This window comes from Zalophus californianus, chromosome 7 (genome assembly GCF_009762305.2).
Source record: "Zalophus californianus isolate mZalCal1 chromosome 7, mZalCal1.pri.v2, whole genome shotgun sequence".
NCBI classification, from domain to species: Eukaryota; Metazoa; Chordata; class Mammalia; order Carnivora; family Otariidae; genus Zalophus; species Zalophus californianus.
This window is the reverse complement of record NC_045601.1, coordinates 118995886-119014509: the sequence shown is the minus strand read 5'-3', so window position 1 is coordinate 119014509 and position 18624 is coordinate 118995886. Positions and strand designations below refer to the sequence as shown.

The following is an 18624-nucleotide window of genomic DNA, read 5'->3' as shown; positions in this document are numbered from 1 at the left end:
GTGCTTATTTACCCAACCAGAACAGAGACTGCCAATCTCAACACTACCGACATATTGGGCTGGAGAGTTCTTTGCTGGGAGCTGTCCTGTGCATTATGTATTATGTTAAGCAGCATCTCTGGCCTCTATCCACTAGATGCTAGCAGCATCCTCCAAGTGTGACAAGAATATCTCCAGACTTTGCCAGATGTTCATTGGGGGAGTAAAACTGTCCTTCTCTGTTGAGAACCACTTTCCTAGAAGACTGGGTGAGGCTGGGGACTAGTGGAAAAAGGGTTGTCAGTCACTCTGAGTCCAGATGGAGTTGCAGTGGATGCCCTGTTGCTGCCTTAGGTGCCCCGTCTTGCAGGGTGCATTGCTTGGGAGGCAGGCCACCTAGTTCTGACATCAGTATTTGGCCTGACTCCATGCAGCCTCATCAACCTCCCATTAGTCACATTAATGAGCAGTCGACCTATTCTCCTCTTCTCACTCATTCCAGCCCTGCCTCGGGCTTAGGGACAAGTCACACCAAATGATGAGAGAAATTCACATGTCCAGTCTGCTGGTCCTCCCGCGAGCCCCACTACCCTGAGGCCCTGGCTTCTTGCCCTTTAGATCTTGACCTTCTCCATGCCCTCTGCCTGCTCTGCTGCCTGCAGAAAGGCATTTGGTGGCCCAGGTACCCCCTCCAGACAGCCCAACAGTAAGTGCTTACTGACTGTCTACTGTGTCCCAGGCGCTGTCTCAGGTGATGGCGAAGCAGCAGAGGTCAAGGCAAAGACCTCGCCTGCAGGGTGCTTACTTTCCATGAGAGGAGGCCCACTGTAAGCAGATCAACTGAGTCACAGCGGGGTGGTGACTTGGATGCCTGGACTCATGACTTTCTCTCTCCTTGACCTCGGTAGTTTGTGCCCCACTGCAACTCCAGCCCCAGGCACTGTCATTTTGGGAGTCCAGTGAATTAATTTTGACAGTCTTCTGAACTACTGCTTGCTCTAGACAAGGAATCAGGAGAAAGGAAAGATGGAGACTCCAGGAGATCCTAAAAATGAGATGTCTGCATTTCTGTATAGGGGTGGATGGGGACTTGAGGCAAAGAGATGGCCACTGGGCTGATATGGGAGAGGAGGGGAGCGGTGGGCTGAAGGCAGAGCCCTTGTATACCAGGCATCTCCACCAAAGATAAATCTCAGCCTCTGTGTCCTGTCTGAATCCCCGGTGAGGTGTGTGATGTCAGGTCCTGGGCTTCTGTATCTGTCCTGTTGCTTCTCCCTGTCACTGCCCTCACTGTCTCCACATCTTGTTGTGTCATCTCTGAACATCTGGAAGCACCTGTCTCTGCAGTAGTGGGCCATGTGAGGGCTTTCCTCTTCTTTGCTCTTTCACCTGATACTCATGGATGACTCCACCCGGGACAAAAAGAGTGACCATGTGTGAGTTAGGGGTGTGGAAAGCAGGGCTGACGTGAGAGAGGCAGGAAGGCAAATGTGAAGCTGGAGAAGAACCAGAATTTGAATCTCTTCCTATAACCTGAGCACCCAGTCATCCCCCTCTCCGCTCCACCCATCAGAGCTCAGTCCTTCTAGAGTCCAGCCATTTGCTCCCTACCTCCCCAGAGCCCTGGAGGCCACCCCCACCCAGTCCCCACTCCCTCTGCTGGGGCTGGGTCAGGAGTCTGCCCGCTCTATGTTCCTTTTCTCAGATCCCACCCATTCAGCAGACACCCAGGTGCCTGGCTCCATGACGCAGCAGCTGCGGTCTCCCGTTATCAGGGCACCGCTGTGGGGTAGGGCGGTTCCATTTGTTTAAGGTTTAGACCTGAGGGGCCCCAGCCCCCATGACGTCAAATATGGACCCATATAAGCTGAGGGGACCCCAGCCCATGGCCCCAAGCAGCTGTCCAACTCTGACATGGCCCAGCCAGCCCACCGCATCTGCTCTACCTTTGGCTTCTGGGGCTGCATCTTCGTCCTTCTAGCTTCTTGGGAGGCAGGTAAGATGCCCTCAGAGGCAAAGGGGTCACCATAACACAGGGAGACAGAAGACTGAGAGGGATTGTTTCTTAGCACTTGTGGGGTTCAATGACCAAGCAAAGAAATGAACAGCAGGTGACTGTGCAGTGGGAAGGGGTGTGGGTATGGGGTTGTTGCAAAAATTGCCTAGGGTAGTCACTGTTCAAGTTTGCTGGCTAACAGGCAGGTAGGAGATGAAATCCAGTTTGTGCTTTGCTTCTCAAGACATGGCCTGCAAGGCTGCATCCACCTGGAGTGGGGCTTCCTCCAGTTTACATAGAGACACTGTACAGGCTGGTATAGCAGGGGGGACCTGACATTCGCTAAATCTGCTGTGTGCAAGGAGCTCACAGGGGCTCACAATACGCCATCTCATTTTAGCTCCTCAAATCCCCTAAGGTGGTTAACAATATCCCACTTTGTAGTTAGGAGAGTGTGACCCAGAGAGGTAAAGGGACTTGTCCAAAGTCATGAAGGTAGCAAACAGGGATTCTGACACTCCACATTGCCTGCTTCCCTCCAGAGGCAAGGGGTGCATTTCTCTCCCAAAAACCCTGTTCTAGTAGATCTTGGTTCTACTCTGAAGTGTGGCCCATTTAATTAGTCTGGACGTCCTCACACCTGGCCAATACCAGTAGCTGATGCTTACTGAGCACTTACTATGTGCTAGGCATTGTTCTGGGCACTTCATCCACGTTTACTTATTTAATCCTTATAGCAACTCGATAAGGTATGTGTGGTTTTGTCCCCCTATGTTACAGTTGGGAAACATCCCAGGGCTTTGGTGAGAAAATATATATGGAAAAGTTTAATAAGCAAAACAGAACCTACAAGTTGAAGTGAAATCACCAAATTAGTTCACTTAGTTAAGAAAGAGTTCTGTGACTGATCCCAGGGAGTAGAGAGGCCAAACACAGGGGCAGTTCGGAGGGGACCTGGGTGACTTGAAGGAGGATCTTCATAAGGCAGACATACACAAATAGATTCAGAAAGACTCTCTAACGATGGACTCTGAAAAACAAACTGAGGGTTCTAGAGGGGAGGAGGGTGGGGGGATGGGTTAGCCTGGTGATGGGTTAGCCTGGTGATGGGTATTAAAGAGGGCACATTCTGCATGGAGCACTGGGTGTTATGCACAAACAATGAATCATGGAACACTACATCCAAAACTAATGATGTAATGTATGGTGATTAACATAACAATAAAAAATTTAAATAAAAAAAAGAGAAAGACTCTCTATGTACTGGATAGGGTTATTCATGGCAACGATGTTGATGATTGCAAACCAGGGCCCAGAAAGTTGTGAGTCTGGATGCTCCAGCTAGTATTTGGGACAGGGAGGGTAGAAGCTTCTCCTGCTAATAGTGCTTGACTGAGGGTGATATTGGAGGAAGTTTCTCCTTCCCTGAGCTCCTGTCATGTTGGGGCCAGAAGGGATGGGGGCAACAGGACCAAGTGTCTGGTGGATGGTAGGGGCAGGGACTGAGGAATCTTCAAGCGGCCTCTGCTAGGTCTCAGCAGTGCATTCTGTTTGTGCCCTGACTTGATGTCCTTCCACCTACCTCAAGGGTCTGGGGACAGAGGTACCAGAGCCATCGTCAGCCTCCCAATCTCCAGTCTCTTCTCTCCGCCTTCCTGTCAGGCTGCTATCCCCCCTGCTGCTCTCCACCACCTTCTGTTGTGCTGTTGCCCAGGAAGAGGAATCTGTAGGTACAGAGTAGAAGGGCAAGAGTCATGAATCAACTCCATACACATTCACTTTTTTTTAATTTTTTATTGTTATGTTAATCACCATATATTACATCATTAGTTTTTGGTGCAGTGTTCCATGATTCATTGTTTGTTCATAACACCCAGTGCTCCATGCAGAACGTGCCCTCCTCAATACCCATCACCAGGCTCACCCATCCCCCTACCCCCCTCCCCTCCAGAACCCTCAGTTTGTTTTTCAGAGTCCAACGTCTCTCATGGTTCGTCTCCCCCTCTGACATACTCCCCTTTTCTTCCTCTCCTGTTATCTTCTTCTTTTTCTTTTTTCTTAAAATATGTTGCGTTATTTGTTTCAGAAGTACAGATCTGTGAGTCAACAGTCTTGCACAATTCACAGCGCTCACCGTAGCACATACCCTCCCCAATGTCTATCACCCAGCCACCCCATCCCTCCCACCCCCCACCACTCCAGTAACACTCAGTTTGTTTCCTGAGATTAAGAATCCCTCATATCAGTGAGGTCAGATACACATTCACTTTTGAGGGAGATTTGCTCTAGGACACAGACAGGTGCAGGGCAGACTTGAGATCCAAATTCTCGAACAGGACACTCTGGGCTCTGTGTGTGTTGTCTGGGGAGATAGCCACTAGAACCTGCCTGGGTGGGAGGGGGGGAGGGCTGAGGGAAGGGCCAGGGCAGTGGACACTCAGATCCTGTAAAGAAGAGCAAGTGGATGATAGGTGGGGAGGGCTTGAGACTGGGATAAAGTTGGGATGGGGTCAGGTTGGAGCTGGACTGTGGGGCCAGCTGGGCACATGACTATGTCCAGCAGGGAGCGAGGCCAGGGTAGAGAGGGAAGAGTGATGACTGGGATGGATAAAGACCTTAGCCCACAGTTCTGGTCCTTCTCCCCCATCATTTATCCACAGGACTAGTCAATGCCCAGACTCAGATAACTGGATCTTAGAAACCCAGGGTCTGTGTCATGCAGCCACAGAATCAGAGGTGCAGAAACTAGATTAAGTCATCTATGAGGAGAGCACAAGTGGGGCTGAGGTCCTAGAGAGAACCTAAAAAGGATGTTTTCCTATAATAAATGTTATTTGATTTAATTTATATGACAGAAATAATATATGCTCATTATAGAAACTGGAAAATTGAAAAAATGAGAAAGAAAAATAAAATATCTCCTAATACTCCCCAGTTACCCACCCAGGCAACAATTTGAGTATATTTCTCTTTAGTCTTTTTATTCTGAGTTTTAGGTCACATATTGAGCTTATGTTCTATAGACATTTCAAGCATTTACCCATATTATTACACATGGAGTAAGGCATCTTCTAGGGGCAGGACACCAAGAAACACCAGATATGCTCCTTTGGGTGCGGCTGCTCTGACAAAGACCCTACATCATGAGTCACCTAGCAGGATGTCCACCTTCTTTTCAAATAAGAGAATGAAACAGATTGAATAGACCTTTGGAACTGCACATAGTTTTGATGTTGTGGATTTGTTTTCATTCTTTAATCCAGGCTGAGCATCCACCTCCAATGTCCTGTGCTAAAGCCAGATTTTCCTCTCTGCCTATCAGTGACCAAAAAAGTTACTTTCAGGCCATTATTGTAGTCAGTGAAATGAATATCTCATGGTGAAAACTTCCTAGGGAACTAAAACTGCTACCAATGGTAGATTTACTGGGGAGAAGAGATGGTCATCTCATAGCAGGTGGGGGGGGGGAGTGTGTTAGTCACTGATTTGCTTCATGGCTGAACTCAGAACCAAGGAATTCTTTGAGTTTGACTCCAGATTTTATAATCGATGGTTCCACAATTGTGTGATGTAGATCTGGAATTCTAAGATCTAGTTATCTGAGTCTAGTTATTGATTATGTGGCCCCTGGGGTTAAATGATAGCCAGTATCCCAGAACTGGTATGCTGCAGGACTTCTTTTAACATCTCAGGGTCTTGGGGCACCTGGATGGCTCAGTTGGTTAAGCGTCTGCCTTTGGCTTCGGTCATGATCTCATGGTCCTGGGATTGAGCCCCACATTGGGCTCCCTGCTCAGTGGGGAGCCTGCTTCTCCCTCTCCCTCTGCTGCTCCCTCTGCTTGTGCTCTCTCTCACTCTCTCTTTCTCTTAAATAAATTAATAAAATAAAATTTAAATTAAAAAAACACCTCAGGGGCTCAATTATTTCACATGGCAGAAATTACCCTTTGGTTTTCCAACCTTTGGAGGTCACAGTTATGTTTGCTTTTTTACTTAATGTGCATAAGGAAAGGTTGTTGGCCCTGTTTCTGAAGAATTTTCATCAGTCTTAAAATATTCTGTCAATCACCTCTTCAACAAATATGTATAAAGTGCTTCCTCTAGGCTGGGTACCTAGCAATGAATAAAACAAAAATCCCTGCCATTGTGGGATATATTCCTTATATACTAGAGAATGATGAGTGTCATATTGATAAAACACAGCAGGGGAAGTGGCCCAGGAATGCAGGCTGCCCTTTGGAAGAGGTGGTCAAGCCCTCCGAGGTATATGGAGTAGGTGGGTCAGGAGAGCTAGCAGGGGCTGCGGAAGACCATAGGCTCAGGTTCCGCTTACTACCAGGAGAACAGGGCAAAGTATGAGACTCTTTCAAAGACCGCAATTTGGATTTAATAAACTCTGTAAAGAATCTTCTATGCTCAAGCTGGTGCCGTCGACATCATTGTTATTTACAGTCGAGGATATGGAGCTTCTGAACATTTAAGCGACCTAAGCAAGGATGCCAAGCTAGTGAGGGACAAAGCCTGCACTCCGACCCTGTCCTCTGATTTTTTAAGGCCATTGGAATTCGCCACTGTGCCGCTGCTGCTCATTTATTTACTCTATGTGTATTTATTCATCCCTTATCACATTGTAAAGCATCTGGGATAGGGATTTCCTGGGTGGCTCAGTCAGCTAAGCATCCAACTCTTGATTTCAGCTCAGGTCATGATCGCAGGGTCGTGAGATTGAGCCCTGTGTCAGGCTCCGTGCTGAGTGTGAAGCCTGCTTCAGATTCTCTCTCTCTCCCTCTGCCCCCCCCACCAACTCTCTCTCTCTCTAAAAAATTAAAAATTAAAAAAAGTAAAAGCATCTGGGGTGTAGTGAGAAGCCTGACTTTGCCAATTATTTAATCTCTTTGGACTTCCTTTTCTTACCTATAAAATAGTAAGACTGTATATTTGTCTCACAGGTTTGTGGTGAAGATTAAATAAACGAATGTAGAGACAGCATTCTTTAGGGGTAAAATGCCAGCATTCTTCCTTTCCCAACAGCTGGGCTGACCTATAGTTTGTGTAATGTAGTCTTAACCAGCAGGAGCCTGGGCCTGGGAACCCAGACTGTGTGTTCAAACTCTGGCTCAACTTCTTATTTGGGGAGTGTCCTTGGGGAGGTTACTTAACCTCTCTGAACCTTGTTTTCTCATCTATAAAAAGGGGAGAATAGTGAATAGTTCTCAACTTCAAAGGGCTGTTGTGAGAAGTAAATGAGTTAATACATATCCTCATTCATAAGACCTGCCTGTTTCATAGTAAGTGTGCAAGAAAGGTTGGCCACGGCTATTGCTGTGGGATGGTGTGCAAGTCACCATTCCTCCAGGGTGAAACTTGAAACTCAAGTTTCTTGGCTATAAGATAGGGAGGCTGAGGGTGCCTGGGTGGCTCAGATGGTTAAGTGTCTGCCTTCGGCTCAGGTCATGATCCCAGGGTCCTGGGATCGAGTCCCGCATCGGGCTCCCTGCTCCTTGGGAGCCTGCTTCTCCCTCTGCCTCTCTCTCTCTGTCTTTCATGAATAAATAAAAATAAAATCTTAAAAAGAAAAGATAGGGAGGCTGACAGTTTCTAAGGCACATTTTGGGGGAGCTGTGAGATCAGTCACCCTAGAAGAAAATCCAGAAAGAGAATGTCTATGAGGCAACCACCTGAGCTCTTGGCCCAGAGAATGTGGCCAATGAACAGCAGCTATCATTGGGATTGCTGCTGAGGGAATCAAAGAACGGAACTAACATAGTGGAGTGAGGGCCTGAAAATTCAGCCCTCGTTTCTCTCTCTAATCTCAAATCCCTTCAGAGACTTGGGCTTCTCTAGTATCCTCACCCTCTTCTTTTCCCACCCATATTTCTTTCAAGGAGTTCCCCAGCCCCTTACTCTCATCGGCAGCAGGCAGGTGGGTGGATTGTGGTTTTCTATGATTGGGAATGGGTCCAGGTTCTGGTTGCAGCCTTGAGCTAACAGAGACTGGAAATCTCAGTTATGTAACAACACTATTTCTCTCACTCTTTGGCGATCTCCTGGCTAGGTATCAGAGACATCTCCTCTGTCCCCATTGGTTGTTTTTCCATGTAATTAAGGTCCATATATGTTCACTGATAGAGGTTTTTTTCCTCTCACACCCTGTTCTTAAACATGGTCAGTCCTTCCAGAATTCAGCTGCTTCATTCACTCCTTTCAGGACCCCAACCAGATACCTTTTTCTTTCAGGAGGGTGACCTTCATCTATCCCAGATGGCTATAGGTGTGTGAAGGTGTGTGAAGGGGCTATAGGTGTGTGAAGGAGTCATTGGGGAACCATAAGGATTGAGTCATTTCATCTATTTCTCTGCATCCAGACCAAACTTTAATACCAAAATGGAAGTTTCCCATCTCCCTTCTCTATCCACCCTCCTTTCCTCTTCTGAGCTTTCTTTCATTCATCATCCGTGTCTACTTGTTAATCCCTCTGGGAAGTTCTGCCAGAAATCTTACCTCAGTCTCTCACACAGTTACATTTGGGATGGAGCTGGAATGTTATGGGAAGATGGAGATTCTGGTATTTGTTCCCTTTCCTCTCAGCTCCGTCATGGAAAGGGAACTTCATTCCATAAGTATACAAACTAAAGGAGCATTTGTGGGGCAAAATGCAAGTCAATATCTGATCTCAAAATCTTATGATTTGATAGGCGTGGCAGGAGGTAGAGGTTGACAGGCACACAAATAACTGTAATGTCCAGTTGAAGGGTATTAACAAATAATTTTTTGAGCACTGAGATGAAGCTAGATCTTATCTGCTTGGAAGGATCTGGAAAGATGCCATAAAGCCAGAAAGGTCTGAAACTGAGAACTGAAGAGTAAAGGTGGAAAAGAGGTGAGGTGGCTACTTGCTGAAGGCAGAGCCTGAACAAAGGTCCAGAGACTAGAGGAGAAAGTGGGGGTTATATATCATAGTATTCTGAGGATACTGGCTGAGGAGATATATCTAAGGTAATAAAGGGATCCCTAGAGACAGAAGTGGACAGAGAAGCAAGGAAGAACATAATGGAAATTTCTTATTTGCTTTTCTTCCTTCACAGGTGCTATCACATCTCAAGGACTTCAGAAAACTGATGATTCCCAGGCATCTGATCATTTGTTCCCTCCTCCTATTGCTCTCCATTCAGACCGGAGCCCTCTGGACCTCAGTAAATCTATAGAAACCCCTAAGCTAAAACACCATTGCAACACTACACACCATTTCAAGCCAACTTACAATCCTACAGATAATTTCCAAAAGTCTGCAAGTCATCAGGAAGTTCCTCCTACTTCTGAGAAAAACCCCAGCAATCAAGAAAAAGACCCAGATGTCCGGAATGAACGCTCTGTTGATCCTACTGACTCTACTAACACACACAAAGGACCGTCTGGTGCAAAACATCTAAGCACAGCACTCAAGAACAAAACAGCTTGCACTAAGACCAACAAAAACAAAATAGGTTCAGGAAACCAACGTAAAACTGTAACACCTTCAGGAAACATCAACACACGTGCTCACTTTGGCAGCACATACACTAAAATAGGAAACAGCAACACTACTTTAGACAGTAAAAGCATTACTTCACACAAGACCATAAATCCTGTCCACAATACGGTCAGTCTAGAGACCAATAAAATATCTAAATCCTCCACAGGCAAAAGCGTAACAGCCACAAATGTATCATATGAGGCTACAAGAACCCCAGAAAGGTCAAAAAGAACTGAAGATCATAAAACAGTTACTAGTCCCAGAATTACAGTTGCCTCAGACAAGACTGTGATGAAGACTATAGAACACATAAACAGGACCACATCAGCCACTGAAAAGACCACACAAATGCCAGCCACACTTACAGTACACATACATAAGACCACATCAGCTCATATAAATATCACAAGATCACTAGTAAACCCAGTGGAAAATGGAAAAGGGGCCACATTGTCTTATAAGAAGAACCCAGGAGTTCCAGCAGAGCCTACAAAACATGGAGAAGAGACTAAATCAACCAATGAGAAGACCACAAGAACCCAAGAAAAGTCCAAGAAACATGGACAGAACAGGACTCCCTCCAGCAGGAAGACCACAAGAGCCTCAGAAGAGTCCAAGGACCATGGGGGGAAGACCACAGGAGCCCTAGAAGGGTCTAAGGACCATGGGGGGAAGACCACAGGAGCCCTAGAAGGGTCCAAGGACCATGGGGAGAAGACCACCGTAGCCAATGGGAAGACCACCAGAGCCCCAGAGGGGTCTAAGGACCATGGGGGGAAGACCACAGGAGCCCTAGAAGGGTCCAAGGACCATGGGGAGAAGACCACCCTAGCCAATGGGATGACCACCAAAGCCCCAGAAGGGTCCAAGGACCATGGGGAGAAGACCACCGTAGCCAATGGGAAGACCACCAGAGCCCCAGAGGGGTCTAAGGACCATGGGGGGAAGACAACAGGAGCCCTAGAAGGGTCCAAGGACCATGGGGAGAAGACCACCCTAGCCAGTGGGAAGACCACCAGAGCCCCAGAGGGGTCCAAGAACCATGGGGGGAAGACCACAGGAGCCCTAGAAGGGTCCAAGGACCATGGGGAGAAGACCACCCTAGCCAATGGGATGACCACCAAATCCCCAGAAGGGTCCAAGGACCATGGGGAGAAGACCACCGTAGCCAATGGGAAGACCACCAGAGCCCCAGAAGGGTCTAAGGACCATGGGGGGAAGACAACAGGAGCCCTAGAAGGGTCCAAGGACCATGGGGAGAAGACCACCCTAGCCAGTGGGAAGACCACCAGAGCCCCAGAGGGGTCCAAGGACCATGGGGGGAAGACCACCCTAGCCAATGGGAAGACCAAAAGAGCCCCAGAAGTGTCTAAGGACCATGGGAGGAAGACCACCTCAGCCATTGGTCCTTTTACTCTCACCACATCTCACGTGGAGCTGAGTTCCACCACGTCAGAGACCCCAAGCAACAAAAGCCATTCATATCAGAACAAAGATGGCTCACAGAGAGGTCTTCATGCTGGAGGAATGAGAGAGAATGATTCATTCCCTGCATGGGCCATAGTTATTGTGGTCCTGGTGGCTGTGATTCTCTTCCTGATATTCCTTGGCCTTATCATTTTGGTAAGGGAGAGGGATGCTACAGGGGAGCAAACCCATGAGATAGGGAGTTGACAAGAGATTATGGATCTGAACCAGAGGGAGTAATTAGCTCAGAAAAAGAGGCATGGTAGTGGAGGGATGGTAGTAATAGAGGGGTAATGGTGGTGAAAACTATGGGGCAAGACAATGATGCATGAGGCATGAACAATGGCATTGGAGAGAAGTCTCTGGCTGAGAAAAAAGGGTGTAGAATAGGGGAAAATTGGGGTTGGAGAAAGAATCTGGGATGTGAGAATAGGGTATATTAGGATAGGGAAAATTGGACAGAGGAGAAGGAAGCAGGAAGGGAGGAATTGGAGATGAAGTCTGGGACTTAGTGCATGGGATCTGGGGCTGGAATAAGGATCAAGGTTTGGATGGAATCTTGGGAAAGGAGGAAGCTAAAGGTCTAGGGTCAGGAAGAATAGAATCAAAGGATTATGGGTGTTGAGGAAAGTAAATGACATAGCAGATGAAACCCATTCCTCCTTTCTCCTAATCACAGGTCTCCTATATGATGAAAACACACCATGCACTGATCCAGAACAAGAAGGACAATGACCCAGAGAATGATGGGGGTCCTAACTCCTACCCAGTCTACCTGATGGAGCAGCAGACTCTTGGCATGGGCCAGATCGCTTCCCCACGGTGATCCTTTAGAAAGTGCCCTGCTCTTCCATGCCCTTCCTAAGATGAGGAATTAGACTCACAATTCATATTTCCTGGACTCCAGGAAGGGCAAAGTACTGACAGTTAACAGCATTAACCCTTCATCAGCTGTGTTCTTATTGAAACTGATCTAAGGATGAGATGATAAGCAAGAAGGATGTGACTCTGGGAGATATAAAAGAAAGAATGAATAATACGAGCATGTGTTCTCTGTAGAAGCTGATGGTCTCAGAATGAAAAGATGTTTGACGGCCATATGGGGTGGGCACCAATACTGGACACTGAGTCTTGGGAAGGGCAGCCTGGCTAAGGGAAGTTTGGGGGCCTTAGAAGGCAATGCCCCAGATCTGACTGTAAGTTGGGTTTCAGGACCCATCTGTAATATTTCTATCTATTACTTAGACTTTGTGTGTAAGCAGGCTTGTCTTTGAGTTCCCAGGACACTTGTCATCCCCCTTTTTAAAATGGAAAAGTAGAAATGAAAAAAAAATAAAATGGCAAAGTAGGATCTGAGAAGAAAAGAGGACTTATTTCCTTCACTGTCTCTACACCTGGGAGGAAGGAAAATTCCAGAAAAGATGATAAATATCTCTCATCTAGATGGTTCTTCCCTCATCCTTCTGAATCCTTTCATTTTTCTAAATGTCTATAGTAGGCATCCTGCTGGTTTGGCTTGCCGGGTTGTGGGTGGCATGCAGGGAGGGATTTTTGTTTGGCCTGCAGTGTTACCCATTCATCCCAGAGCAGCGGGGACTCCGGGTTCCCTGGGTCCCTGAGTATGCGGCCCTCCCTTCTTCCCTCTAGGCTCCACTTGGCTCGAGGTTCCTGGATCTTGCTCCGTAACAGAGCGGATCAATGGTTCACAGACGGCACCCCTTCCCCCCCCCACCCCGGGGCGCCCCTTTTGCCGCCGCGGACGACACGCGACCACCAGCCGAACCATGAGCCCGGCACAGCCCCCGGCTCTCGCGGGGTGCAGTGCCCAGCCCCGGCTTCCTGCGCCCAGCGCTTCCTTCCACCCGCGCGCATCGCACGGTCGGTCAGAAAACGAGTCTGCGCGGTGCTTGCTTTCAGTGCATCACGTACTTCCATCCTCTGACAACACTGCGGGTTCTTTCTTAGTACACTTGTTTGACAGACGGCAAAACTGAGACTCAGAGAAGTGCCCGTTCAAACCCACACAGCTCCTGGGAACAGAGATTTTCTCCCACTCGAACGTCACTTCGTTCCTTAGTGTAACTTGGCAGCATGACCTGGATGGGTGGGACGTTTCAGGGACCACCTAAGGCACAGAGCGTTATCGAGGTTTGGCAAGAAAGCGTCCAGCTCCTTCTCCCACAGTCCAGGTCTCCCGTCCAGCCTCTTGGACCTCCCAGAGCTTTGTTCTTCTGGCCCCATAGGGCCGGGCTCTATCCTGGCAGCCTCTGTGGCCCTCTGAGACTCATTCTCTGGCCTCAGGGTCACAGTGCCCCAACCTCCCCCCCCCCCCCAGCGCGCAGCCCCCCATAGCAGACTGTGCCAGCAGACCTGCTCCTGGACAGTGACTGCCGGCAGGGTAAGAAGATTCAACGATTTGGGACCCAGTCACCTTCATTTTCTCCCTGCTGCCTCCTACAAAGTCCCCTGCTCCAGAATGAGACATCCCCGGAGAAAACAGGTTTTTGCTGACTTCTGGCCCTAAGGGTGGGTCTCCTTTCCTCTGACAGTTTTGATCCCCTTGCTCTCTCTCCCTCCCTGTGCCAGAGATGCCTCTCCCTTGAGAGGGAGGGCCCAGAAGTTGTGGTTCCCCCACACCCCGCTGCCCAGCAGCACCTAGAAAGCCCACAGCAATAGCCAAGGGAGACAGGAAAGTGAGCCGGGCACATTGTGCAGCAAGTGTTGGAACCCAAGAGTCCAGCTGTCCCAGTCCCCGGCTCCCTACTACCATGGAACTTACCCCAACTGATCTTACTCGTCCCACAACCCTGGCCCTAGCAAGCTTTTGAAACTTCATGACCCAGTGAGACTCCAGGCATCAACTCGACCCCTGCAGTCCACCTCTGCTATAGAGCCCAGGCATTCTAGATAAAACTTCCAATGTCGATTGTTTCAAGATGAGGAGAGGAAAATCATCGCCTGCCTCCTGCATCCTGATGTGGCTTCTCTTTGGAATCCTGGGACTTGGTAAATGAATTATCCATCAATCACAGATGACACGGAGGCCACAAAAAGTCAGGAGGAGACAAGGGTCTCTGTCCCAGACACTACCTGCATATTCTCATTCTTTTTCTGGAAGCAAAGATGATAAACTTCTTTTTGCCCATTTCTGTGAAAGTCAGTACCGACCCTAGCCCCCACTGACCATGATTGTGGCCCTCACCTTCACCTTCACCTTGCAGCAAATCCACCCTTCTCCTGCCCTTCCGACCTTTAGCTACAAGCAGGAACACAAATAGAGCTTTATTTTGATTTTCCCTTGGATTCCTGGAGTGTAATAGCTGCTTGATAAGTGTTCTGTATCTAACTTGAAAATCCTAGTTTCTATATCATCCTTAATTCTTTATTAGAGCTAGGCTCCAAGTCTAAGTAAAGCCAAGGGAAATGAAAATATCCCTTCCAGAAATGCTGCCTAAATGTAAGTCCTTGGTCAGCTCTCAGAATTCCTGAATAGAGACACATGTGGAGGGACTGCAGAGACCCCAGGGCAGTGGAAATTAGCAGATGAAATTAGCCCGAGGAGAAGTAAAGTCTGGGCTCTCATGTTCCGAGCCATTTCACCTGATTTCTCTCTTAGACTCCTCTAGAATTCCAAGTTTCTCCTTTTAATTATTAAAATCAATGCCAAATAACTTATAAAGGCTCTTCATTTCCACTGTAGGATGGAATGCCTAAAAAAGGGAGTAGTCAGGGTAAGTGTGGAGTCTAGAAACAGGCCTGGGTCTTTAAAATAAAGAAGAAAAAAAAAGGAGCACCTAGGCGGCTTAGTCGTTTAATTGCCTGCCTTCGGCTCAGGTCATGATCCCCAGGATCCTGGGATCGAGCCCCATGTCGGGCTCCCTGCTTAAGCAGACAGTCTGCTTCTCCCTCTCCCTCTGCTCCTCCCCCCTGCTTGTGCTTAGCTCTCACTCTCTCTCAAATAAATAAATAAATAAATAATCAGAAAGAGGCCTGGGTTTATTTTTGTGTATAGTGTAAGGAAATTGTCCAGTTTCATTCTTCTGCACATGGCTGTCCAATATTCCCAACACCATTTGTGGAAGAGACTCTTTTTTCCATGGGATAATCTTTCCTGCTTTGTCAAAGATTAGGTGACCATAGAGTAAGGTCCATTTCTGGGCTCTCTATTCTGTTCCATTGATCTTTGTGTCTGTTTCTGGACCATTTCTTTACACCATACATAAAAATAGACTCAAAATGGATGAAAGACCCAAATGTAAGACAGGAGTCCATCAAAATCCTAGAGGAGAACACAGGCAGCAACCTCTGTGACCTCGGGCACAGCAACTTCTTCTTAGACAAGTCTCCAAAGGCAAGGGAAACAAAAGCAAAAATGAACTATTGGGACTTCATCAAGATAAAAAGCTTCTGCCCAGCAAAGGAAACAGTTGACAAAACCGAAAGACAACCGACACAATGGGAGAAGATATTTGCAAATGACATATCAGATAAAGGGCTAGTATCCAAGATCTATAAAGAACTTACCAAACTCAACACCCAAAGAACAAATAATCCAGTCAAGAAATGGGCAGAAGACATGAACAGACATTTCTCCAAAGAAGACATCCAAATGGCCAACAGATACATGAAAAAATGCTCAACATCACTCAGCATCAGGGAAATACAAATCAAAACCACAATGAGATACCACCTCACACCAGTCAGAATGGCTAAAATTAACAAGTCAGGAAACGACAGATGTTGGCGAGGATGTGGAGAAAGGGGAACCCTCCTACACTGTTGGTGGGAATGCAAGCTGGTGCAGCCACTCTGGAAAACAGTATGGAGGTTCCTCAAAAAGTTGAAAATGAGCTACCCTATGACCCAGCAATTGCAGTACTGGGTATTTACCCCAAAGATACAAATGTAATGATCCGAAGGGGCACCTGAACCTCAATGTTTATAGCAGCCATGTCCACAATAGCCAAACTATGGAAAGACCCCAGAAGAATGGATAAAGATGTTACACACACACACACACACACACACACACACACACACACACACACACACACACACACACACAATGGAATACTCAGCCACCAAAAAAGTGATATCTTGCCATTTGCAATGATGTGGGTGGAATTAGAGGGTATTATGCTAAGCAAAATAAGTCAATCAGAGAAAATCAGTGAAACATGATCTCACTCATGTGGAATTTAAGAAACAAAATAGAGGATCATAGAGGAAGAGAGGGAAGAATAAAACAAGACAAAATCAGAGAGGGAGACAAACCAAAGAGACTCTTAATCATAGGAAACAAACTGAGGGTTGCTGGAGGGGAGGGGGTGGGGAGATGGGGTAACTGGGTGATGGACATTAAGGAGGGCACGTGATGTAGTGAGCATTATATATAATAGGGTATTATATAAGACTGATGAATCACTGACTTCTACCTCAGAAACTAATAAACTAATAGTACATTATATGTTAATTAATTGAATTTAAACAAAAAAATTAACATTAAAAAAAAAGAAACAGACCTGGGTTGAATGAACAAAAGGGCTTTGGCTGGTGTTTTTTCTTTTTCCTTTGATATTTGTTTCTTGTGCCCTCCCTCTAGTCCCTCCCAATGACTCTCTCCTGGAGACTGTTGTCTTACACATTCTATTCTCTTCCTTCCTCTCTTTCTGTGAACCCCTTCAGCTTGAACCATTATTACTGCAGATGACTTCCAGACTCATCTCTAGCCTGTTTTTGCTCTGAAATCCAGTCCTGTATTTCCAGGCTTATTTTTCCCATAACATCTTCACTTGGATATCACGTCATATTGAACATGACACACATGTATTTGTCCAGCAAACATTTTTGGATCATTTCCTCCATGCTAAATCTGAAGATATATCAGTGAACAAAGCAGCAACATGTCCTGCCTTTAGGGATCTCACAGTCCGCCGGGAAAGGCAGATATCAAAAAAGGAATGACACATAAATACAGAAGAGTAACAAGTGTGCAAAAATGCTAGAAGGCACCGCTTCATCTTTATAGTTTCCCTCATCTCCATCCATTCTCTCCCTCCCTGCTCCCTCTTTACATTGGAGGAATCTCACTCTGACCTGGGCTCTGGTTCCCATCCCACACTTCCTGCCTTTCAGTAGGTGTCTCCCCCCCACCCACACACTGTCTACTTCTCCTTCTCCAGGGTCCTTCTCATCAGCATCCATACAAGCTCTAGAACAGTGTGCACAAGAATCACCTGGAAGAGATTTCTATTTGTCTACTTATTTATTAAAAATTTTTATTTTTTATTGAGGTACAACTGATATACAACATTATATTAGTTTCAGGTGCACAACAAAATGATTGGATATTTGTATATATTGAGACAGGATCACAATAAGTCTAGTTAACATCCATCACCACATATAACTACAATTTTTGCACGTGTGTGTTGAGAACTTTTAAGACCTACACTCTTTGCAACTTTGAAATATACAACACAGTATTATTTACTATAGTCCCCATGCTGTACATTATATCCCCAGGACTTACTTACCTTATAACTGGAAGTTGTACCTTCTGATCCCTTTTACTCGTCTTGCCCACTCCCACTCCCTGCCTCTGGTAACCACCAATCTGTTCTCTGTATCTAGAGCTGTTTTGTTATAGCTTCCACATATAAGTGAGATCATACAGTATTTGTCTTTCTCTGTTTGATGTACCTCGCTTAGCATAATGGCTTCAAGGTCCATCCATGTTGTCACAAATGGCAGGATTTCCTTCTTTTTTATGGCTGAATAATATTTCATTGCATACATATGAGATTATTTCTAAAATGTAGGTTTTGGCCCTTGTCCCTTGGGGTTCCTGAGTCAGTAAGTTAGGGGTAGGGGCTGGGATCTGCATTTTAACAAGCTCCCAACCTGTGGTCCAGGGGCCACACTTTGAAAAGCTCTGCTCTTCCAGCATCCATCTTAACAAGCCTGTTTCTTTCCCAGCTCTGCCCTCTGTCATTGCCAAGTTTCTTGAAATAATTCCCTATAAACACTATCTCCATTTTCCCATCTTCTACTCACTGTGTATATATTTCCTTTGCAGATTTTATCAGAGTAACTCATGTAAATAGTTTTAGAAGTCCAGTAGTCCTACAAAAAATACATCACAAAAAATAGTCATCTCTGATGCACATCTGATCCTTGTTGTTCGGAGGCAGCAACTCCCAACTTTTAGCTTTTTCTCCTGGTATTTGCACCTACAGACTTAAACATCACATTCATATTACATCGTTATTCATAGATTTTTAACAAAAGACCTTAAATGAATCTTTTATTGGGCTAAATAATATTGCAAGACTCAAAATAGCTTCTTGTCCCAATTTTGCCTCCGAAAAGACTTAATAATTTATATGTATCCAGTATCATGTGGAATGAATTTTTCAAAACAAAACAAATTTTTAAAATTTGAATCTTCTTATCAGTTAACTTAATTTTTAGCAGCAATTATTAAATAAAATGAAAAAGAAATTCTCTAATAGCAAATTACACAAGCCCAAGAGAGAATAATCCACGCCTATTACCCTAGTGTCTTAGAACATAATTTATCTAGCAATTGGCTTGCAAATTTTAAAATCAACTGCATTAAGACATGACAGCACATTTGCTGTTAACTCCTGCTTGTGTCTTAAGAAAA

At 46.2% G+C, this 18624-nt stretch overlaps 1 protein-coding gene across 1 annotated transcript; it reads left to right on the top strand.

Annotated features, from left to right (window-relative positions):
* Positions 1–1893: 1893 nt before the first annotated feature.
* On the top strand, positions 1894–11781 carry LOC113927995 (mucin-like protein 3). The gene is made up of 3 exons (XM_027604096.2): positions 1894–1975; positions 10171–11111; positions 11635–11781. Exons 1-3 carry the CDS (start codon positions 1894–1896, stop codon positions 11779–11781), a joined length of 1170 nt encoding a protein of 389 aa, XP_027459897.2.
* Positions 11782–18624: the final 6843 nt, after the last annotated feature.